This window comes from Coregonus clupeaformis, chromosome 9 (assembly GCF_020615455.1).
Source record: "Coregonus clupeaformis isolate EN_2021a chromosome 9, ASM2061545v1, whole genome shotgun sequence".
Classification (NCBI taxonomy): domain Eukaryota; kingdom Metazoa; phylum Chordata; class Actinopteri; order Salmoniformes; family Salmonidae; genus Coregonus; species Coregonus clupeaformis.
This window is the reverse complement of record NC_059200.1, coordinates 28,128,580-28,152,935: the sequence shown is the minus strand read 5'-3', so window position 1 is coordinate 28,152,935 and position 24,356 is coordinate 28,128,580. Positions and strand designations below refer to the sequence as shown.

Below are 24,356 nucleotides of genomic sequence, written 5' to 3'. Positions count from 1 at the left end.
CCATATATACATATCTACTGAGTTGAGTTGCGATGAGTGTAGGCGGAGTGTACCACCGACTACATCGAGTACCTATGAGTCGATACTTGTAAAAATGTCCATTATTTAATGCCTACCTTGTACCTATGTTTGTCCTGTGTATCCATATTTTTTTTTAAATAAAAAACTATGGATTCACTCTATAATAACTAGGACAAGCACAGGTACACAGTAAGCATTAAATAATGGATATGTATAAAACAGTGGCAGTCGGTGACATTTAAGATCAGGGAGGAAGATACATTTTTTTATGAGCATGGCCTTATTTCTATCACAGCATATTGGATGACTGTCATTCATATTCCATTCACCCAGCTCAATGCAACATCGATAGGTTTAGGCTACTACATGATACTCACATTTTCCCTATACACATCATGCTACAACCTAGCCTATGAATTAAAGTTTACAATGTAGGTGCACAGGTCGATAGAACATTTTTAGTAATCAAGGTGACAGACAGTGACCATTCAATACCGCCTTGCACAGTCTTGCCTGCATCCAGCTGATCTAGGGTGTAATCATTAGTCCAACAGTTACAAAATAACGTTTCTATTGGACAAACCTTCATATCATAACCGCTAACCGCTACACACAGCCTACATCGTTGTCACCATATTAGCTAAGGTCATAGTCAACATAGCTACTAGAAATAATGCATTAGTAAACCCGCTACAATCATGCAGTACAGTGTGCAGTCAGCAAGCAGTTTAGCAGTTAAACCGGTGGGCCCCAGTGGCAAGAAATTAATAAAACCAAAAGCTTACCTTAACTTGGAAGAGTTCCAGTGTTGGATAGCAATAGCCGGCTAGCTAACATAGCATCCCTCTCTGTTTGAGCCGGGTGTTTGAGTAGGCTAAACTAGCTAGCTGCATTCGCTAGCTAAGTGAAAGTGAAAAAAATACAACCAAATATAGCTAGCTCGCTCTCTCTCTTTCTCTCTCTCTTGCTTCTCCTTCATTTTTTAAGAAATGAATTTGTTAAAAACTGTTCAACTATTGTCTTTCTCTCTCTTTGAGTCATCTACTCACCACATGTCATGCACTGCAGTGCTAGCTAGCTGTAGCTTATGCTTTCAGTACTAGATTCATTCTCTGATCGTTTGATTGGGTGGACAACGTCTCAGTTCATGCTGCAAGTGCTCTGATAGGTTGGAGGACGTTCTCCGGAAGTTGTCAGAATTACTCTGTACGTTTATGGAAGGGGGTGAGAACCATGAGCCTCCTAGGTTTTGTATTGAAGTCAATGTTCTCAGAGGAGGACAGAAACTAGCTGTCCTCCGGCTACACCATGGTGCTACCCTACATAGTGCTGTTGAGGCTACTGTAGAACTTCATTGAAAAACAATGTGTTTTAATCAATTATTTGGTGAAGTGAATATATTTAGTATAGTTTTATCTAAAAAGGATAACTTTTTTAAATGTTTCACTATTTTTATTTGTATGAAATTTGCTGAGGAAGATACAAGTATTGAGTGGTAGAGCACGTTTGAAGTTGTAACATTCTACTCCATTGGAAAACAATCGATTATGGGGCGCAATTTGACAGACGTCATATAAAATACATTTTTAATAACAAAGTAAGGATTACAGCACCGAAAGAAAAGTCTGCAGTTACACAGGACAAACATAGGTACAAGGTAGGCATTAAATAATGGACATTTTACAAGTATCGACTGATAGCGACTCGATGTAGTCGGTGGTACACTCCGTCGACACTTATAGCAACTCAACTCAGTAGAGATTTATAAATGGATGGAGTTGAGATACTCAGCAACATCTTTGCCTGACTTGGTTAGACTGGGTTTTGTTGTAATTCGTCAGGAGATTCCATTCATTCTAGCCATGGTAAAGTTCTAGATACTATAGCACTACAGTATTAATAATGGATATTGTTGACAGTGTTTTTTCTTTGATCTACAGTGGGGAGAACAAGTATTTGATACACTGCCAATTTTGCAGGTCTTCCTACTTACAAAGCATGTAGAGGTCTGTAATTTTTATCATAGGTACACTTCAACTGTGAGAGACGGAATCTAAAACAAAAATCCAGAAAATCACATTGTATGATTTTTAAGTAATGAATTTGCATGTTATTGCATGACATAAGTATTTGATACATCAGAAAAGCAGAACTTAATATTTGGTAGAGAAACCTTTGTTTGCAATTACAGAGATCATACGTTTCCTGTAGGTCTTGACCAGGTTTGCACACACTGCAGCAGGGATTTTGGCCCACTCCTCCATACAGACCTTCTCCAGATCCTTCAGGTTTCGGGGCTGTCGCTGGGCATAATGGAGGTTCAGCTCCCTCCAAAGATTTTCTATTGGGTTCAGGTCTGGAGACTGGCTAGGCCACTCCAGGACCTTGAGATGCTTCTTACGGAGCCACTCCTTAGTTGCCCTGGCTGTGTGTTTCGGGTCGTTGTCATGCTGGAAGACCCAGCCACGACCCATCTTCAATGCTCTTACTGAGGGAAGGAGGTTGTTGGCCAAGATCTCGCGATACATGGCCCCATCCATCCTCCCCTCAATACGGTGCAGTCGTCCTGTCCCCTTTGCAGAAAAGCGTCCCCAAAGAATGATGTTTCTACCTCCATGCTTCACGGTTGGGATGGTGTTCTTGGGGTTGTACTCATCCTTCTTCGTCCTCCAAACACGGCGAGTGGAGTTTAGACCAAAAAGCTCAATTTTTGTCTCATCAGACCACATGACCTTCTCCCATTCCTCCTCTGGATCATCCAGATGGTCATTGGCAAACTTCAGACGGGCCTAGACATGCGCTGGCTTGAGCAGGGGGACCTTGCGTGCGCTGCAGGATTTTAATCCATGACGGCGTAGTGTGTTCCAAATGGTTTTCTTTGAGACTGTGGTCCCAGCTCTCTTCAGGTCATTGACCAGGTCCTGCCTTGTAGTTCTGGCCTGATCCCTCACCTTCCTCATGATCATTGATGCCCCACAAGGTGAGATCTTGCATGGAGCCCCAGACCGAGGGTGATTGACCGTCATCTTGAACTTCTTCCATTTTCTAATAATTGCGCCAACAGTTGTTGCCTTCTCACCAAGCTGCTTGCCTATTGTCCTGTAGCCCATCCCAGCCTTGTGCAGGTCTACAATTATATCCCTGATGTCCTTACACAGCTCTCTGGTCTTGGCCATTGTGGAGAGGTTGGAGTCTGTTTGATTGAGTGTGTGGACAGGTGTCTTTTATACAGGTAACGAGTTCAAACAGGTGCAGTTAATACAGGTAATGAGTGGAGAACAGGAGGGCTTCTTAAAGAAAAACTAACAAGTCTGTGAGAGCCGGAATTCTTACTGGTTGGTAGGTGATCAAATACTTATGTCATGCAAATTAATTACTTAAAAATCATACAATGTGATTTTCTGGATTTTTGTTTTAGATTCCGTCTCTCACAGTTGAAGTGTACCTAGGATAAAAATTACAGACCTCTACATGCTTTGTAAGTAGGAAAACCTGCAAAATCGGCAGTGTATCAAATACTTGTTCTCCCCACTGTATATTAATATATGTATTTATTTTATAGGTTTTTCTCTTTCCTGTTGTTAGTCACTCATGATGAAAGGATAAAGAGCAAACTCCTCAGCAAATATCTATTTCTTAAAAGGAGACATGAAGACAATTCTCCTAGCCTCACCCTTTATGGAAAATACCAGCAACGGTCAGAAGCGGCAAGGTGGCATTGATAAGACTGAAGGCGAGAGAGACCTAACCTGTCTGGCAACACTTCGACCACTGAAAAAGGAAGACAGCGAAAGACAGGAAAGTAGATAAATATAAAAGAGGAAAGACGATATATGCACAAGATAGAGCAGTAGAGAGGGTGTTAAGGGAATAGGAAGAGAGAGGAGAGAAGTTGAGGAGAGAGAGTTTCCACAATTCACTCCTAACCTGTTCTGAGCAACTGGTAGGGCTTGGAAGGGGAGGGAACAGGGTGAGAGGGAGGGGGTAGAAGAGAGAGAAAGAGAGCGAGAGAGAGAGAGAGGTGGGGATAGGAGGGGAGAAAAAACGACCTCTCTCACCTACTCTATCTGACACACACATACACACACACATACACACACACACACACACACACACACACACACACACACACACACACACACACACACACACACACACACACACACACACACACACTCACACTCACACTCACACTCACATTCACACTCACACACACACACATACACACACACCCTCACACACACACATGCACATACACACACATATATACACACACACACACGCACCCTCACACACACACACACACACACACACACATATACACACACACACACATACACACACACACACACACCCTCACACACACACACACACACACACACACACACACACACACACACACACACACACACACACACACACACACACACACACGCACCCTAACACACACACACACACATACACAAATACTGACACACACAAGCAACTAAGCAACAGTGAAAAAAAACCTCACACACATAGATCTTCAAAGCCACCAGTTTCATAGACTGACAATTATCCTAAGAGATTACATCTGGGGGATTGCGTCAGATAAATAAGGTGAGAAGAGGGACAAGACTCAGTCACCTCAGCGCAGCAAGACAGACAGACAGACAGGGATAGGAGCTCAGAGAAGAGAAAAGAAGCAAAACTCCACCACTCCACTCAAAGGGACTCGGCTCAGAGAGACGGAGAGAAGAGAAGGAGAGCTCCAGCTCACACTCTGCTCTACTCTAACTCAGAGGGACCAGGACACAGAGAGTCAGCGCTCCTGCTCTCACTCCCTCACATAGAGGAGCACAGCACAGCGGAGAGAGAGAGATACACTCCAGCTAAGAGGCTCCATTACACAGACAAGTGACATCAGAGAAAAAGCCAAAGAGAACAGAAGAAAACCAAGGATTACATGGGTCCCTTTTTCTCCCCTCGTTGGATTCTTCATTTTGATGAGAAACAGCTTTAGTTTTTCTGTATAGATTTATTTTATTTTATTCATTTTCTGAACATTTTTTGCGTCTCCCCATCCCCTCTTCTAACCCTCCCCTTATCTCATCCTCTCCAGAGGTGGTAGAGGTAGTTTCTCATTTGTATTGAATGAGGAGAGTGAGCGGCGGAGGGCGAGAGGTGCTTGTTCCACAGCAGAGGTGTTTTGAGTTATGGACATTGACACATTCCTTTGGAACACGAGAGGAATAAGCAGCAGCAGTGTTGTCGTCGTCAGCCGCCGGGGGTTCCATCTCCCGCTCTCAGCCCCTCTCCCTCTCCCCTCTCCAGCATGGTCCTTTCTGTGAGCCTCTCTCCAGTCCTCCCAGCTCCAGTACAATGTCCAGATGGACAGTGACTAAGGGTGCTGCCGCCTGGTCCTGCATTCGTCTGTCCCTCATCTCCACAATGCTCGTCCTCCTGCTCTATCCATTGCCCTCCACGTGTCATCACAATGCACCTGGGGTCGCCACTCACTCCGTGCTGCGCTTGCCCAGGTCGGCCAACGCCTCTTCAGCCACTGTTGTGGGGCGACATGTGCGCAGCTATAACCATCTCCAAGGAGACGTGCGCAAGAGGAAACTCTACTCCTATCAGAAGTTCTTTCTCAGGATTGATAAAAATGGCAAAGTCAATGGCACCAAAAACAAAGACGATCTCTACAGTAAGTAACCCCCAGAAAATATGCTCTCCCTCAGCTTATGTTTTGTGAGTTTTTCTTCTTTTCTCATCCCTGTCACATGTGGGTCCTATAGAGTTTGTGGGCGGTGGTTTTCCCCCATTATTATGGCATTGCTCTCTGATTTTTCTCCACTGCACATCCACACATAATAGGAACCTTACCTGGTATAATGGTGGGCAGCAGTAGTGGGCAGCATAGATCATGTGTAGCCTGTGTTTCGTGTTTCTCGCTCTGCCTGGGCAGCAGAAGGTTCTGGAAGCAGCATGTTTGTTGCTTCAGTTACTCAGTCCTTTAGAGCACGTCTACTGGAACCAATTAGAAATAGCCTGAAGAACCCTTTTGTCTCTGAGGAAATATCTCAAACATCAACATCATCCCTGTGGCTCAGGGATCACATCCCTGTATTTTTTCTTTTGTGACTTATTATATCACTTTATTATAGGTCATAATACTAGTGATACTAGTGGCATATATAATGTTATTATCGTTTGTGGTTTTCATCAACCTCATCACTTTCCAGTTGCCGTAGCCGTGTCCTTTACCCTTTATGGGCACGGCTGACATGATTCTCTCTATCTAAGTGCTTGTATCCATTCACACACCCCTGCTGAGAATGACACCTCAGCTACTTGTCATGCTGCTCAAATCGCTACAATTGCCTGCCTGGGTGCCGTAAAGTTTACTATGCAGTGAGCGATACTCCAGACACCCTGGACAACACTCTCAGCACCTGGCCGCCACAGTCTCTCTGTCCAAACTGCCCGTGCACTTTTCTGTCAGTGCTCTGTGAACACACTGTGGTCCTAATAAAAGAAGGCTTTGCCATATGGAGCCCATGTGGTGCGAGGCTTCTCCTCACTGACAGGCCCACTCAGACGCTGAGGCTGTGCAAGACATGGCTGAAGGAATTTCAATTAGCAGAGCTTCCTCTCGCCTTCAGCACTCTCACAGTTCAACCATTAGAAGCAGACGTGTCAAAAAACACAAAAAGCTCAAGCTTTGAGATCAGGTCACGACATTAACACCTAGGCGTTGAATACTTAGATCGTTTGAAAGCCACTTTACATTATTTTGTAGGGGCACCTTTCTTGTTTATGGAAAGATAGCAGTTAAATAAATGAGAGAGAAAAAAACGAAAGAGAATAGTGTAGTGTTTTGAGGTGAGTGTCCAATGCATGCTGCATGTGAGTGGTTCCCGCCAATAGCCCACCACATGTGAATATAATAGGGTTGTCATTAGCTCCCACAATGACCTTTGGCACAAGTCTGGCTGGTAATAATGCTGAAACCAGATGCACAGAGTACTTATTGGGGAATTCACATCCCATGCTGCCCTAATACTGTTCCATCTGAAGTGTAGCTAGACAGGCTTGGGGGGGGGTTACTCGACACTTTTTTAGCCTCCTTACACACAACAAAAAATTATATGAATCTAAAAGTAAAATGCCCACCAGGTTGCAGTAATGTTCTGTGTCTCGCTGACTTGAAACCCATCAGCTTGTGGTGAAAAGTCAAAGATGTGGCACAAGACGTGGTGATAAGCACCTTTTGGTTTATTCATTCAGAAACTGTAGAAACTACAGTTAAAAAAACAGGTATCCTGGTTTGGTCCTAGAAAGGGGGACTTGTTGACTAGTTGAAATGTCTCAGAGGAACAAGAAGATAGAGAGCTGCAGGGTAATATTGCTATCTGTTGGTGGTGAAGGTGGAGATGCTGGGGGAGATAGTTTTCTCCTTGCTAAGCAGTTTGTCCAATCATAAACCCTGACAGCGGGACAGCTAAAAAAGGATCCTATGTCTTTATTGAGCAGTGGAAGTGAGATGATGCTGAGTACATGTTCATCTAGCCTGTCACCTCCTCTGGAAGTAGCCTGCAGCATCATGGAATTCGTTTTTTTATTAACCAAATATCAGAAGACTTTCCTCATCAGGACAGTATGTGGGAATGCTTTCACTTTATTAGCTTCAGTTCTGTGCTGTTCTGTGCTGAAATAGGTTCACTTGGAGTGTCTCCAGAAAAATGTGTGAAAACATGCCATACTTTGTGAGGCAAGGCAGACATTGAGAAGGTGTAAACTTAGATGTCATGGTAGACTGATGAGTGGCAGAATATGGTGAAATTGGCTCTAATTACATAGTGTAGTACCAGTAGGCATTGCCTGGCCAGGCCTCCACTGCCCACAGAATTGTAGCCTGTTAGGTTCTTTATCCTCTGCAGCTTTGATGTGCCCATGTACGGAGGCTAGATGTTTACGTACGGTAGAATCAAAAGGCAAATGAATGAAAGATCTTCTAATTAAATTAAATTAAAAGTCTGATAACATATCTTTCTGGAGAATTATATGATAATCAGTGCATGCTTTTGTTTATTATGTATAACCATAGGTCAGTTTAAACCAGACCTTTCAAGAATCATGGCACATTTCTATAGGTCCAGGGTGAGAGTTGGTACATAGTTAAATGTTCTTGGTACAAATACCTAGGTAGGACACACTGCTTGGGCACAAACCTGGTTTCTTAGAGCCTCTTTGTGTGCTGTGTTGGTCAGGTCTGTGCTGCAGCCTGGCCAGTGTTACCCAGCCCCTTTCTCTCTCTCTCAGCCGGGCCCTCCACAAAAGACCCATCTATGTGCTGTTTGAAACCCAATCCGGCCCATATTGTGTGATTCCCTTTCAGAATCCATCTGCTCAGTATCACTTTGTCACACTGTTTTAGTAGACATTACTCTCCAGTATTAGAATAGTATAGCACTACATGTGTGAACCAAACAAACAAACAGGTTTTTTTCATACTGAATTATCCAATATGTCCAATCTTTTTTTGTGTTTTCAAATGTCACCAAGCAATAAGAAACTGTTTATAACAGATGGGAGGTTTTTTCCTTTCATTCTATCAGATTTGACATCTGGACCCCACACCCCTTTCCTCTCCTCTCCCTCGCTTATCAACGACAGAAACTGGAATTGAATAAAACACTCTCTAATATACTTAATTCACCCACAGTGGACTGTGGTCTGAAGTTATATACTGGGGGATGCTGGGGAGGAAGGGGGCCTGCTAATGAGCATCATTAGACCCTGACAGTTTTGATTGAGGGGACTTAGCAGTTTAGGGTTCAACTGCAGGTTGTATTGTGAGCTCCCCAGTCAGTCTCTTTCCAATCATGTTGTCAACTTTGTGGGCTGTACATCACAGAGGGGACAGGCCAGTAGCTATCCATCCCCCTCTCACCCCATTCAGCCCTCGCTCTAATCTGATGCTGCTTAATTAGTATTACAGACGATCCCTGCCAAAACGGGCTGTTCCAAAGCCAAACTCATTTGTTCTTGTCAAGTTCTAGGGCATTAAGAGAACATTGATGTGTTGAGCCCTGGATGAGATGCTGGTATACAGCAAACACAGTGTATTAGTAGTAGCAGCACTTCATCTGTCGTGTCATGGTCCACTCCTTTCTTTAGATAAGGACCCTGGACATGATGCTTTTTCATTTTATATTGCAACATTTGATACAGATACTTCTAGATCCTATATTCAAATTGCACTATGGACTTTTAACTGATGCCTTAAAATATATATATATATATATATATATATATATATATATATATATATATATATATATATATACAGTGGGGAGAACAAGTATTTGACACTGCCGATTTTGCAGGTTTTCCTACTTACAAAGCATGTAGAGGTCTGTAATTTTTATCATAGGTACACTTCAACTGTGAGAGACGGAATCTAAAACAAAAATCTAGAAAATCACATTGTATGATTTTTAAGTAATTAATTTGCATTTTATTGCATGACGTAAGTATTTGATACATCAGAAAAGCAGAACTTAATATTTGGTACAGAAACCTTTATTTGCAATTACAGAGATCATACGTTTCCTGTAGGTCTTGACCAGGTTTGCACACACTGCATCATGGATTTTGGCCCACTCCTCCATACAGACCACCTCCAGATCCTTCAGGTTTCGGGGCTGTCGCTGGGCAATATGGACTTTCAGCTCCCTCCAAAGATGTTATATTGGGTTCAGGTCTGGAGACTGGCTAGGCCACTCCAGGACCTTGAGATGCTTCTTACGGAGCCACTCCTTAGTTGCCCTGGCTGTGTGTTTCGGGTCGTTGTCATGCTGGAAGACCCAGCCACAACCCATCTTCAATGCTCTTACTGAGGGAAGGAGGTTGTTGGCCAAGATCTCGCGATACATGGCCCCATCCATCCTCCCCTCAATACGGTGCAGTCGTCCTGTCCCCTTTGCAGAAAAGCATACCCAAAGAATGATGTTTCCACCTCCATGCTTCATGGTTGGGATGGTGTTCTTGGGGTTGTACTCATCCTTCTTCTTCCTCCAAACACGGCGAGTGGAGTTTAGACAAAAAAGCTATATTTTTGTCTCATCAGACCACATGACCTTCTCCCATTCCTCCTCTGGATCATCCAGATGGTCATTGGCAAACTTCAGACGGGCCTGGACATGCGCTGGCTTGAGCAGGGGGACCTTGCGTGCGCTGCAGGATTTTAATCCATGATGGCGTAGTGTGTTACTAATGGTTTTCTTTGAGACTGTGGTCCCAGCTCTCTTCAGGTCATTGACCAGGTCCTGCCGTGTAGATCTGGGCTGATCCCTCACCTTCCTCATGATCATTGATGCCCCACGAGGTGAGATCTTGCATGGAGCCCCAGACCGAGGGTGATTGACCGTCATCTTGAACTTCTTCCATTTTCTAATAATTGCGCCAACAGTTGTTGCCTTCTCACCAAGCTGCTTGCCTATTGTCCTGTAGCCCATCCCAGCCTTGTGCAGGTCTACAATTTTATCCCTGATATCCTTACACAGCTCTCTGGTCTTGGCCATTGTGGAGAGGTTAGAGTCTGTTTGATTGAGTGTGTGGACAGGTGTCTTTTATACAGGTAACGAGCTCAAACAGGTGCAGTTAGTACAGGTAATGAGTGGAGAACAGGAGGGCTTCTTAAAGAAAAACAAACAGGTCTGTGAGAGCCGGAATTCTTACTGGTTGGTAGGTGATCAAATACTTATGTCATGCAATAAAATGCAAATTAATTACTTAAAAATCATACAATGTGATTTTCTGGATTTTTGTTTTACAGTGAGGGAAAAAAGTATTTGATCCCCTGCTGATTTTGTACGTTTGCCCACTGGCAAGAGAGACAGACTAACAACAACAAAATCAAGAAAAACGCATGTCAAAAATGTTATAAATTAATTACATTTTAATGAGGGAAATAAGTATTTGACCCCTCTGCAAAACATGACTTAGTACTTGGTGGCAAAACCCTTGTTGGCAATCACAGAGGTCAGATCTTTCTTGTAGTTGGCCACCAGGTTTGCACACATCTCAGGAGGGATTTTGTCCCACTCCTCTTTGCAGATCTTCTCCAAGTCATTAAGGTTTCGAGCCTGACGTTTGGCAACTCGAACCTTCAGCTCCCTCCACATATTTTCTATGGGATTAAGGTCTGGAGACTGGCTAGGCCACTCCAGGACCTTAATGTGCTTCTTCTTGAGCCACTCCTTTGTTGCCTTGGCCATGTGTTTTGGGTCATTGTCATGCTGGAATACCCATCCACGACCCATTTTCAATGCCCTGGCTGAGGGAAGGAGGTTCTCACCCAAGATTTGACGGTACATGGCGCCGTCCATCGTCCCTTTGATACGGTGAAGTTGTCCTGTCCCCTTAGCAGAAAAACACCCCCAAAGCATAATGTTTCCACCTCCATGTTTGACGGTGGGAATGGTGTTCTTGGGGTCATAGGCAGCATTCCTCCTCCTCCAAACACGGCGAGTTAAGTTAATGCTAAAGAGCTCGATTTTGGTCTCATCTGACCACAACACTTTCACCCAGTTCTCCTCTGAATCATTCAGATGTTAATTGGCAAACTTCAGACGGGCCTGTATATGTGCTTTCTTGAGCAGGGGGACCTTGCAGGCACTGCAGGATTTCAGTCCTTCACGGCGTAGTGTGTTACCAATTGTTTTCTTGGCGACTATGGTCCCAGCTGCCTTGAGATCATTGACAAGATCCTCCCGTGTAGTTCTGGGCTGATTCCTCACCGTTCTCATGATCATTGCAACTCCACGAGGTGAGATCTTGCATGGAGCCCCAGGCCGAGGGAGATTGACAGTTATTTTGTGTTTCTTCCATTTGCGAATAATCACACCAACTGTTGTAACCTTCTCACCAAGCTGCTTGGCGATGGTCTTGTAGCCCATTCCAGCCTTGTGTAGGTCTACAATCTTGTCCCTGACATCCTTGGAGAGCTCTTTGGTCTTGGCCATGGTGGAGAGTTTGGAATCTGATTGATTGATTGCTTCTGTGGACAGGTGTATTTTATACAGGTAACAAACGGAGATTAGGAGCACTCCCTTTAAGAGTGTGCTCCTAATCTCAGCTCGTTACCTGTATAAAAGACACCTGGGAGCCAGAAATCTTTCTGATTGAGAGGGGGTCAAATACTTATTTCCCTCATTAAAATGCAAATCAATTTATAACATTTTTGACATGCGTTTTTCTGGATTATTTTGTTGTTATTCTGTCTCTCACTGTTCAAATAAACCTACCATTAAAATTATAGACTGATAATTTCTTTGTCAAAGGGCAAATGTACAAAATCAGCAGGGGATCAAATACTTTTTCCCCTCACTGTAGATTCCGTCTCTCACAGTTGAAGTGTACCTATGATAAAAATTACAGACCTCTACATGCTTTGTAAGTAGGAAAACCTGCAAAATCGGCAATGTATAAAATACTTGTTCTCCCCACTGTATATATATATATATATATATATGTATATATATATATATATATATATATATATATATATATATATATATATATATATATATATATTGTAATTATTATTATTTTTATACTGTCTGTGTGTGTTTGTCCTGTCTGAAGCACCCTGACAGCCCTGAAAGAATTGCCCCTCTGGCAATAATAAAGTTGTACTGTATTGTACTGTATAGCCAAGGAAGTGAGACTTGGCTGAATCTAAAGCTCCTCTGACTGATCCAAAGTGACCCTATTACTATCCAACCTTTAATAGTGTGTGTTATCCTCTGCTGGCCAGGCTGGATGGATCTATCGCAGGATGCATCTCTTTCTGAGAAGATTTGTGAAAGGAAATGGTTCTGACAAGAGGTATCCTCTTGCTGCAAATGAGGTCTTAATACTGTAGAGCCCTCAAATTAAACTCTGGACCTCAAAGCCTTCAGACCTTCATTGTTCCCCTCTAATCAGATTCAGATTCAGATTGTTTATTAGTCACATGTACAGGGTTGCAGGTGTGATTGCAGGGTACAGTGAAAATCTTAGGCTTCGAACTCCAACATCAGAGACTGACTGAGACCTGGGACACCAGGTGGGTGCAATTCATTACCAGGTAGAACAGCAGGCTCCGGACCTCGAAGGGTCAGAGTTGAATACCTCTGGCATAGAGGATGGGGGGACTAGGTAAATCTATAACTTTTATGGTTCCACCAGACCCTGGATGACGGAGGACGGGGGCTCTGGTGTTCCATGGCTCAGCATTAGAACCATGTCTTAGCAAAAGAGCAAAGGAATAGGCTATAGACTAGTGGTACCTTTGGCAATGGACTAATATGATTGGTTGGTGATTATCAATCAAAAGGGGCAAGTGAAGTTGTAGAAATATTACTACTCCTAATAGTTATGTGTTTATGTTCCCTTTTTCTCAACCCATAATTATAGTTATTGGCTCTTACATGCTTCTTCATGAGCCTCGTGGTGGTGTTGAAACACAAGGCTGTGTGTTCCCTCACTAGTTTGTGTTCTCTTAGCAAGTGGAAGTGTGGTTGTGTGTCTCTTTATAATGTGTTTATGTGAGGATAGAAAGACACCATGATGTGAAATGTGTAAGTAAATGTAAATGTAGCACCCGTCTGCACCACACAGATGGCACTCTCTCTTGAGTGTTCTCCTTCACTCTGTGGTTATAGTGCACATTTATGGTTCTCCTGGGAAATCTTAACCACACAGGCAATAAAAGTGAGTTATGAGGAGTGTGTGGATGTACAAAAGGTTAGTGCCAGTGTTTATTTTTATTCTATTTGACCTTCATAGACTTTCTCTTTTCTGATCCTTTAGTAATGACCAACTGTTTGGCCAGGGGTTTGGAGAATGTGCGTTCTAGGAGTTCTGAATGATGTGTCTAATTTACTGTTACGGTCCTTTTATACTTAGAATTAGAAGCAACATGTTTAGGGATTATTTTATTCTAGACCAGGGGTGTCAAACATACGGCCCGCGGGAAACAAACTCAATATACTTTAAAATGATTAAAACCAAATCGAAACTGTGTAGAATGATAATGGACCTACATTCATGCAGTTTCTTGACTGTGTCCAGCTCGCTAATAATCACCAAAATGAAAGCTAGACAGTCAGGGAGCATCGAACATTCAAATAAAAATAGATAGAGCACAATTATTTTTTTTATTTTTTTTGCCGGCGAGGAAATAATAGCAAATTTTTAGTGAGGCCCTCTGGACCTCGTTGAAGACCGAATGCCGCCCCCAGGGCAAAATGAGTTTGACACCCCTGTTCAGGATTCAGGATAAATTATTACACAGGAGTTTTTTTTTGCATTGCTTGTTTTTTTGCATTGCTTATGAAAACTCTTGTACAAACATTACACTGAGTGTACAAAATATTAAGAACTCCTTCCTAATATTGAGTTGCACCCACCTCCTTTTGCCCTCAGAACAGCGTCAATTCGTCAGGGCATGGACTTTACAAGGTGTCGAATGCATTCCACAGGGATGCTGGCCCATGTTGACTCCAATGCTTCCCACAGTTGTGTCAAGTTGGCTGGATGTCCTGGGTGGTGGACCATTATTGATACACACGGGAAACTGTTGAGCATGAAAAACCCAGCAGCGTTACAGTTCTTGACACAAACCGGTGTACCTGGAACCTACTACAACACCCCGTTCAAAGCAACTTAAATATATGAATGGCAGTAGCGGTGCTGGGGTAAAATCATGGGGAAGCCAAGCCAACTCAATAAAATAACAATAATGAGGCTACAGTTGAAGTCGGAAGTTTACATACACCTTAGCCAAATACATTTAAACTCAGTTTTTCACAATTCCTGACATTTCAGCCTAGTAAAAATTCCCTGTCTTAGGTCAGTTAGGATCACCACTTTATTTTAAGAATGTGAAATGTCAGAATAATAGTAGAGAGAATGATTTATTTCAGCTTTTCTTTCTTTCATCATATTCCCAGTGGGTCAGAAGTTTACATACACTCAATTAGTATTTGGTAGCATTGCCTTTAAATTGTTTAACTTGGGTCAAACGTTTCAGGTGGCCTTCCACAAGCTTCCCACAATAAGTTGGGTGAATTTTGGCCCATTCCTCCTGACAAAGCTGGTGTAACTGAGTCAGGTTTGTAGGCCTCCTTGCTCGCACATGCTTTTTCAGTTCTGCCCACAAATTTTCTATAGGATTGAGGTCAGGGCTTTGTGAAGGCCACTCCAATACCTTGACTTTGTTGTCCTTAAGCCATTTTGCCACAACTTTGGGAGTATGCTTGGGGTCATTGTCCATTTGGAAGACCCATTTGCGACCAAGCTTTAACTTCCTGACTGATGTCTTGAGATGTTGCTTCAATATATCCATATACTTTTCAAATCAAATCAAATCAAATTTTATTGGTCACATGCGCCGAATACAACAGGTGCAGACATTACAGTGAAATGCTTACTTACAGCCCTTAACCAACAGTGCATTTATTTTAAACAAAAAAGTAAGAATAAAACAACAACAAAAAAGTGTTGAGAAAAAAAGAGCAGAAGTAAAATAAAGTGACAGTAGGGAGGCTATATATACAGTAAAATAAAGTGACAGTAGGGAGGCTATATATACAGGGGGGTACCGTTGCATTGTCAATGTGCGGGGGCACCGGCTAGTTGAGGTAGTTGAGGTAATATGTACATGTGGGTAGAGTTAAAGTGACTATGCATAAATACTTAACAGAGTAGCAGCAGCGTAAAAAGGATGGGGTGGGGGGCAGTGCAAATAGTCCGGGTAGCCATGATTAGCTGTTCAGGAGTCTTATGGCTTGGGGGTAGAAGCTGTTGAGAAGTCTTTTGGACCTAGACTTGGCACTCCGGTACCGCTTGCCGTGCGGTAGCAGAGAGAACAGTCTATGACTAGGGTGGCTGGAGTCTTTGACAATTTTGAGGGCCTTCCTCTGACACCGCCTGGTATAGAGGTCCTGGATGGCAGGGAGCTTTGCCCCAGTGATGTACTGGGCCGTACGCACTACCCTCTGTAGTGCCTTGCGGTCAGAGGCCAAGCAGTTGCCATACCAGGCGGTGATGCAACCAGTCAGGATGCTCTCGATGGTGCAGCTGTAGAATTTTTTGAGGATCTGAGGACCCATGCCAAATCTTTTAGTCTCCTGAGGGGGAATAGGCTTTGTCGTGCCCTCTTCACGACTGTCTTGGTGTGTTTGGACCATGATAGTTCGTTGGTGATGTGGACACCAAGGAACTTGAAGCTCTCAACCTGTTCCACTACAGCCCCGTCGATGAGAATGGGGGCGTGCTCAGTCCTCTTTTTTTTCCTGTAGTCCACAATCATCTCCTTTGTCTTGGTCACGTTGAGGGAGAGGTTGTTGTCCTGGCACCACACGGCCAGATCTCTGACCTCCTCCCTATAGGCTGTCTCATCGTTGTCGGTGATCAGGCCTACCACTGTTGTGTCGTCGGCAAACTTAATGATGGTGTTGGAGTCGTGCCTAGCCATGCAGTCATGGGTGAACAGAGAGTACAGGAGGGGACTGAGCACGCACCCCTGAGGGGCCCCCGTGTTGAGGATCAGTGTGGCAGATGTGTTGTTACCTACCCTTACCACCTGGGGGCGGCCCGTCAGGAAGTCCAGGATCCAGTTGCAGAGGGAGGTGTTTAGTCCCAGGATCCTTAGCTTAGTGATGAGCTTAGAGGGCACTATGGTGTTGAATGCTGAGCTGTAGTCAATGAATAGCATTCATACTTTTCCTTCCTCATGATGCCATCTATTTTGTGAAGTGCACCAGTCTCTCCTGCAGCAAAGCACCCCCACAGCATGATGCTGCCACCCCCGTGCTTCATGGTTGGGATGGTGTTCTTCGGCTTGCAAGGCACCCCCTTTTTCCTCCAAACATAATGATGGTCATTATGGCCAAACAGTTCTATTTTTGTTTCATCAGACCAGAGGACAATTCTCCAAAAAGAATGATCCTTGTCCCCATGTGCAGTTGCAAACTGTAGTCGGGCTTTTTTATGGCTGTTTTGGAGCAGGGGCTTCTTCCTTGCTGAGCGGTCTTTCAGGTTATGTCGATATAGGACTCATTGTACTGTGGATGTAGATACTTTTGTACCTGTTTCCTCCAGCATCTTCACAAGGTCCTTTTCTGTTGTTCTGGGATTGATTTGCACTTTTCGCACCAAAGTACGTTCATCTCTAGGAGACAGAACGCGTCTCCTTCCTGAGCGGTATGACGGCTGCGTGGTCCCATGGTGTTTATACTTGCGTACTATTGTTTGTACAGATGAATGTGGTACCTTCAGGCGTTTGGAAATTGTTCCCAAGGATGAACCAGACTTGTGGAGGTCTACAATTTTTTTTTCTGTGGTCTTGGCTGATTTCTTTTGGTTTTCCCATGATGTCAAGCAAAGAGGCACTGAGTTTGAAGGTAGGCCTTGAAATACATCCACAGGTACACCTCCAATTGACTCAAATCATGTCAATTAGCCTATTAGAAGCTTCTAAAGCCATTACATCATTTTCTGGAATTTTCCAAGCTGTTTAAAGGCACAGTCAACTTAATGTATGTAAACTTCTGACCCACTGGAATTGTGATACAGTGAATTATAAGTGAAATAATCTGTCTGTAAACAATTGTTGGAAAAATGACTTGTGTCATGCACAAAGTAGATGCCAAAACTATAGTTTGTTAACAATAAATTTGTGGAGTGGTTGAACATTTGTGGAATAGTCAATGAAAATAGTCCAGGTGGCCATTTGATTAATTGTTCAGCATTCTTATGGCTTGGGGGTAGAAGCTGTTAAGGAGCCTTTTGGACCTAGACTTGGAGCTCCGGTACCGCTTGCCGTGCGGTAGCAGAGAGAACAGTCTATGACTTAGGTAACTGGAATCTTTTTGTCTTATTTCTTGTTTGTTTCACAATAAAACATATTTTGCGTCTTCAAAGTGGTAGGCATGTTGTGTAAATCAAATGATACATACCCCCCAAAAATCAATTTTAATTCCAGGTTGTAAGGCAACAAAATAGGAATAATGCCAAGGGGGGTGAATACTTTCGCAAGCCACTGTAGGTCCTGGATGGCAGGAAGCTTGGCCCCTCTGCAGCTCCTTAAGGGCAGATGCCGAGCAGTTGCCATACCAGGCGGTGATGCAACTGGTCAGGATGCTCTCGATGGTGCAGCTATAGAACTTTTTGAGGATCTGGGGACCCATGCCAAATCTTTTCAGTCTTCTGAGGGAAATAAAAGGAATTGTCGTGCCCTCTTCACGACTTTCTTTGTGTGTTTGGACCATGATAGTTTGTTGGTTATGTGGACTTCAAGGAACTTGAAACTCTCGACCCGCTCCACTACAGCCCCATCGATGTGAATGGGGGCGTGTTCGGCCCTCCTTTTCCTGTAGTCCACAATCATCTCCTTTGTCTTGATCATGTTGAGGGAGAGGTTGTTTTTCTGGCACCACACTGCCAGGTCTCTGACCTCCTCCCTATAGGCTGTCTCATCGTTGTCGGTGATCAGGCCTACCACCGTTGTGTCGTAAGCAAACAACTATATGTTGTGATAATTGCGTTGTTTGCTCTATAACCTATTAGTTAATATGCCTTTTCACCGTGATATATAGGCCTAAGGCTGAGACAATAAGAAGACTCAGTGGCAGAATAAATTCAACCACACCTTTGTTTCATCACAAAACCGGAGAGCAACATCTGTCAGGTGGAATCCATAAAGCATATTGCATGTAACAAACAGCATGGTCAATCAAGTTAATGTTTCTGACATTTTAGGACTACTAAACAACTATTGATTTAGAACACCGGAGAGTTACCTTAAGTCCCAAAGAAAACAGGAGCTGCCTCCACTATTCCAGCACCATTTCAACTTCAACATTTCAACATCATCAAATCACCTATGATTAGTCTAATACAGTGACTAAAAACCAAAAATGATTTAGTCCAATCAACATAAGCTAAATATCACGTGGCTGTCCATGGTACTGATTTGTGTGTGTGTGTGCGCGCATAAGTTACTGGTGGAAAAAGTACCCAATTGTCATACTTGAGAAAAAGTAAAGATACCTTAATAGAAAATGACTCAAGGAAAAGTGAAAGTCACCCAGTAAAATACTACTTGAGTAAAAGTCTAAAAGTATTTGGTTTTAAATATACTTAAGTATCAAATGTAAATGTAATTGCTAAAATATACTGTACTTAAGTATCAAAAGTAAAAGTATAAATCGTTTCAAATTCCTTATATTATGCAAACCAGACGGCACCATTTATTTATTTATGGAAAGCCAGGGGCACACTAAAACACTCACGACATCATTTACAAATGAAGCATGTGTGTTTAGTCCGCCAGATCAGAGGGATGTAGTGCGTGAATTTGACAATTTTTCTGTCCTGCTAAGCATTCAAAATGTAACGAGTACTTTTGGGTGTCAGGGAAAATGTATGGAGTAAAAAGTACATTATTGTCTTTAGGAATGTAGAAAGTAAAAGTAAAAGTTGTCAAAAATATAAATAGTAAAGTACAGATACCACTGCGTAAGTAGAAAAAACATGTTGACCCACTCTACTTGTAGAGAAATGCCAATGCCATCCTCTTCTCTTTCATGTTGCCGAAATGGTCTATGACTCTGTCATACATCACACGCTTTTAGGTTTTGTTGTCCTAAGCTAGCTGGCTAAAATGCTGGCTCGCTAGACTAACTTCCTATCATGGGCAAAGATTAGCCAGCTAGTTAACATTAGCCTACTACATCTAGCTATATATTGAACTTCCATCCTCTCAGGCCAGAGGCACAATGTATGAATTTATGGTTGGATCAGAATCGCTGTTATAATCATTGACCAGTACTTAGAATTAAGTAAAACCACAAGTCCAAATCCCTATCTCTGTCCATGGCTAATTTAGGAATGGGACCATTTTAGCTAGCTAGCTAGCCACTGGAGAACATCAACACAACGAGGTGCAACAATTCAAGTAATTTTTTTCTGTCAATGACGTTTGGCTTGATGTGAGGTGATTGGTGTGAAGCCAAATCCAAACTGGCTTCCCTTGACAGTTTCTTTTTTGGTGCACAAGGACAATTCACAGTTGAGCTCGCTCATTTTAGCTCAACGCTGATTGGCTATTATTGTATCTTTTTTTTATTAAGGGAGGCCAAATGCTCGCTGGATTCCCTTGAATTCAATGCCATGGGTGTAAACAATATCACTCTTTTTGACCAGACAGCATCAGATAAATGGGCTATACATACAGAGACAGAGGGGCGCTGTTTCGCTCGCTCGAAGGCTTTCTCTGGTGAGATACATTCAGCTTCTTGCGAATTGAAGGAAAACTATGAAACACAAAGAGACAAAAGATAAACTATTTTGTATTTATTTATTTTTTATTGGTGAATTTCTGGGGGAAGCGATACAGCCATGAATATGTGCCACTGCTGAATGACACACATACACAATCCATGTCTCAATTGTCTCAAGGCTTAAAAATCCTTCATTAAACTGTTTCCTCCCCTTTATCTACACTGATTGAAGTGGATTTAACAAGTGACATCAATAAGAGATCATAGCTTTCACCTGGATTCACCTGGTCAGTCTATGTCATGGAAAGAGCAGGTGTTCATAATGTTTTTGTACACTCAGTGTATACGTTACATTGTATAACAGTGTATGCACACTTTATTCATGGTAGTGTTGGTCATCGAGCTGAATTGCTATAATGATGTCCATGTGGTCTTAAGAAATTTGCTCCCTAAGAATGCAGACAACAAATCAAAACAAACGAGAGAACAAATCAATAGTTAACAGACACATTTCTGTTCTTTTACATAATGACTCTCTATTCCTCAATGATAAGAGAGCAGCGTTAATTTTGGCAGCTATTTTAGATTATTATTATTTTGTTAATGATTTTGTTAAAAAAATTGTAACTTCCTACTTCTTCTTTTTTGTTATTATCAGTCGACAGAAATTCTGGACAATTTTTGTCTAGTTTTAGACACAGTCATTTTAGTCACATATTAGTCAATGCATTTTCTCATTAAATAATTAATATTTACCTTTAACTTCCATCATGTGCACATTGAGATAGTCTTGTCCAACTAGGCCTACTGTCCCCTCATATAGCTGACACATTGCTATTGTGGCAGATTGTAACCAATGCCAGCCATGATTTACCATATACAGTGCCTTCTGAAAGTATTCACAACCCTTGACTTTTTCCACATTTTATATATATATACAGTGCCCTCCACTATTATTGGCACCCCTGTTTAAGATGTGGTCGAGGACTTCCAAAAATTCTCCTTTTTTTTTAAACAACATAGAACCCAAATGCAAAAAAAGAGAAAAATCCAACCTTTTATTTAAGTACATTATTTTGGTGGTAAAAAAAAATTCACACATTTAGAAAAAAAACAACTTGAAATCATGTGTCCCACAATTATTGGCACCCCTAACAATTCCGCTGAAAATTTTAATTGATTTTTTAAAAAATATATTTTTCTGTAGTTGCTAAAGTTGGTCAGGGTATCTAGGAACTTTTAATTAGTAATTCATGACTTCCTGTTTCCCTGGGGTATAAATATGACGTGACACAGAGGCCTAATTCTCTTACCCATTTGTCAACATGGCAAAGACAAGAGAACACACCATTCAAGAAAGGCAGATTTGTGTCGACCTTCATAAGTCAGGCAATGGCTACAAGAAAATAGCCACTTGCCTTAACTTGCCCGTATCTACAGTCAGAGGAATCATTAAGAAGTTTAAAACAACTGGAACAGTGACAAACAAGGCTGGAAGAGGTCCCAAGTTTATCTTGCCACAACGCACAGTGAGGAGGATGGTAAGAGAAGTAAAAAAAAGTCCTAAGCTCACTGTCACAGAATTGCATCAAAGAGTGGCATCTTGGGGTCACAAAGTCTCCAAAACAACCATCAGACACTCTCTACATGCCAACAAGCTGTTTGGGAGGCATGCAAGGAAAAAGCCTTTTCTCACTAACACTCACAAACGTAAACGTCTGGAGTTTGCTAAGCGGCACTGGGACTTCAACTGGGATTGTGTGCTTTGGTCAGATTAGACTAAGATTGAGTTTTTTGGCAACAAACACTCTAAGTGGGTCTGGCGTAAAACAAAAGATGAGTATGCCGAAAAGCACCTCATGCCCACCGTGAAGTATGGTGGAGGATCTGTGATGCTGTGGGCCTGTTTCTCTTCCAAAGGCCCTGGGAACCTTGTTAGGGTGCATGGCATTATGAACGCTTTGAACTACCAGGACATTTTAAATAAAAACCTGATGGCCTCTGCCAGAAAGCTGAAGATGGGTCGTCATTGGGTCTTTCAGCAGGATAATGATCCAAAACATGTGGCAAAATCTACACAAAAATGGTTCAGCAGTCACAAACTCAAGGTCCTCCCATGGCCATCTCAGTCCCCAGACCTCAACCCAATCGAAAACCTGTGGGGCGAGCTAAAGAGGAGAGTGCATAAGAGAGGACCCAGGACACTGGATGATCTAGAAAGATTGTGCAAAGAAGAATGGTCAAAGATCCCTCTCTCTGTGTTCTCCAATCTTGTGAAATGTTATAGGAGGAGATTAAGTGCTGTCTTGTTGGCAAAGGGGGGTTGTACAAAGTATTAACATCAGGGGTGCCAATAATTGTGGGACACATGATTTCAAGTTTTTTTTTTCTAAATGTGTGATTTTTTTTTTTTACACCAAAGTAATGTACTTAAATAAAAGGTTGGATTTTTCTCTTTTTTTTGCATTTGGGTTCTATGTTGTTTAAAAAAAATGAGAATTTTTGGAAGTCCTCGACCACATCTTAAACAGGGGTGCCAATAATTGTGGAGGGCACTGTATATATATATATATATATATACAGTGGGGAGAACAAGTATTTGATACACTGCCGATTTTGCAGGTTTTCCTACTTACAAAGCATGTAGAGGTCTGTAATTTTTATCATAGGTACACTTCAACTGTGAGAGACGGAATCTAAAACAAAAACCCAGAAAATCACATTGTATGATTTTTAAGTAATTAATTTGCATTTTATTGCATGACATAAGTATTTGATACATCAGAAAAGCATAACTTAATATTTGGTTCATAAACCTTTGTTTGCAATTACAGAGATCATACATTTCCTGTAGGTCTTGACCAGGTTTGCACACACTGCAGCAGGGATTTTGGCCCACTCCTCCATACAGACCTTCTCCAGATCCTTCAGGTTTCGGGGCTGTCGCTGGGCAATACAGACTTTCAGCACCTTTCAAAGATTTTCTATTGGGTTCAGGTCTGGAGACTGGCTAGCTCACTCCAGGACCTTGAGATGCTTCTTACGGAGCCACTCCTTAGTTGCCCCGGCTGTGTGTTTCAGGTCGTTGTCATGATGGAAGACCTAGCCACGACCCATCTTCAATGCTCTTACTGAGGGAAGGAGGTTGTTGGCCAAGATCTTGCGATACATGGCCCCATCCATCCTCCCCTCAATACGGTGCAGTCGTCCTGTCCCCTTTGCAGAAATGCATCCCCAAAGAATGATGTTTCCACCTCCATGCTTCACGGTTGGGATGGTGTTCTTGGGGTTGTACTCATCCTTCTTCTTCCTCCAAACACGGCGAGTGGAGTTTAGACCAAAAAGCTCTATTTTTGTCTCATCAGACCACATGACCTTCTCCCATTCCTCCTCTGGATCATCCAGATGGTCATTGGCAAACTTCAGATTGTCCTGGACATGCGCTGGCTTGAGCAGGGGGACCTTGCGTGCGCTGCAGGATTTTAATCCATGAAGGTGTAGTGTGTTACTAATGGTTTTCTTTGAGACTGTGGTCCCAGCTCTCTTCAGGTCATTGACCAGGTCCTGCCGTGTAGTTCTGTGCTGATCCCTCACCTTCCTCATGATCATTGATGCCTCACGAGGTGAGATCTTGCATGGAGCCCCAGACAGAGGGTGATTGACCGTCATCTTGAACTTCTTCCATTTTCTAATAATTGCACCAACAGTTGTTGCCTTCTCACCAAGCTGCTTGCCTATTGTCCTGTAGCCCATCCCAGCCTTGTGCAGGTCTACAATTTTATCCCTGATGTCCTTACACAGTCTTGGCCATTGTGGAGAGGTTGGAGTCTGTTTGATTGAGTGTGTGGACAGGTGTCTTTTATACAGGTAACGGGTTCAAACAGGTGCAGTTAATACAGGTAATGAGTGGAGAACAGGAAGGCTTCTTAAAGAAAAAACGAACAGGTCTGTGAGAGCCGGAATTCTTACTGGTTGGTAGGTGATCAAATACTTATTTCATGCAATAAAATGCAAATT

The 24,356-nt window shown here is 42.6% G+C and overlaps 1 protein-coding gene across 1 annotated transcript in view; it reads left to right on the top strand.

Moving 5' to 3' along the window:
* The first annotated feature begins 4,504 nt into the window (after window positions 1-4,504).
* fgf10a (fibroblast growth factor 10a) overlaps window positions 4,505-24,356 on the top strand; it is a 37,147-nt gene continuing 17,295 nt past the window's right edge. Inside the window, exon 1 of the mRNA XM_041887032.2 lies at window positions 4,505-5,707. Coding sequence (XP_041742966.1) covers window positions 5,383-5,707 — 325 coding nt within the window. The 5' untranslated portion in view covers window positions 4,505-5,382. The remainder of the gene's footprint in view (window positions 5,708-24,356) is intronic.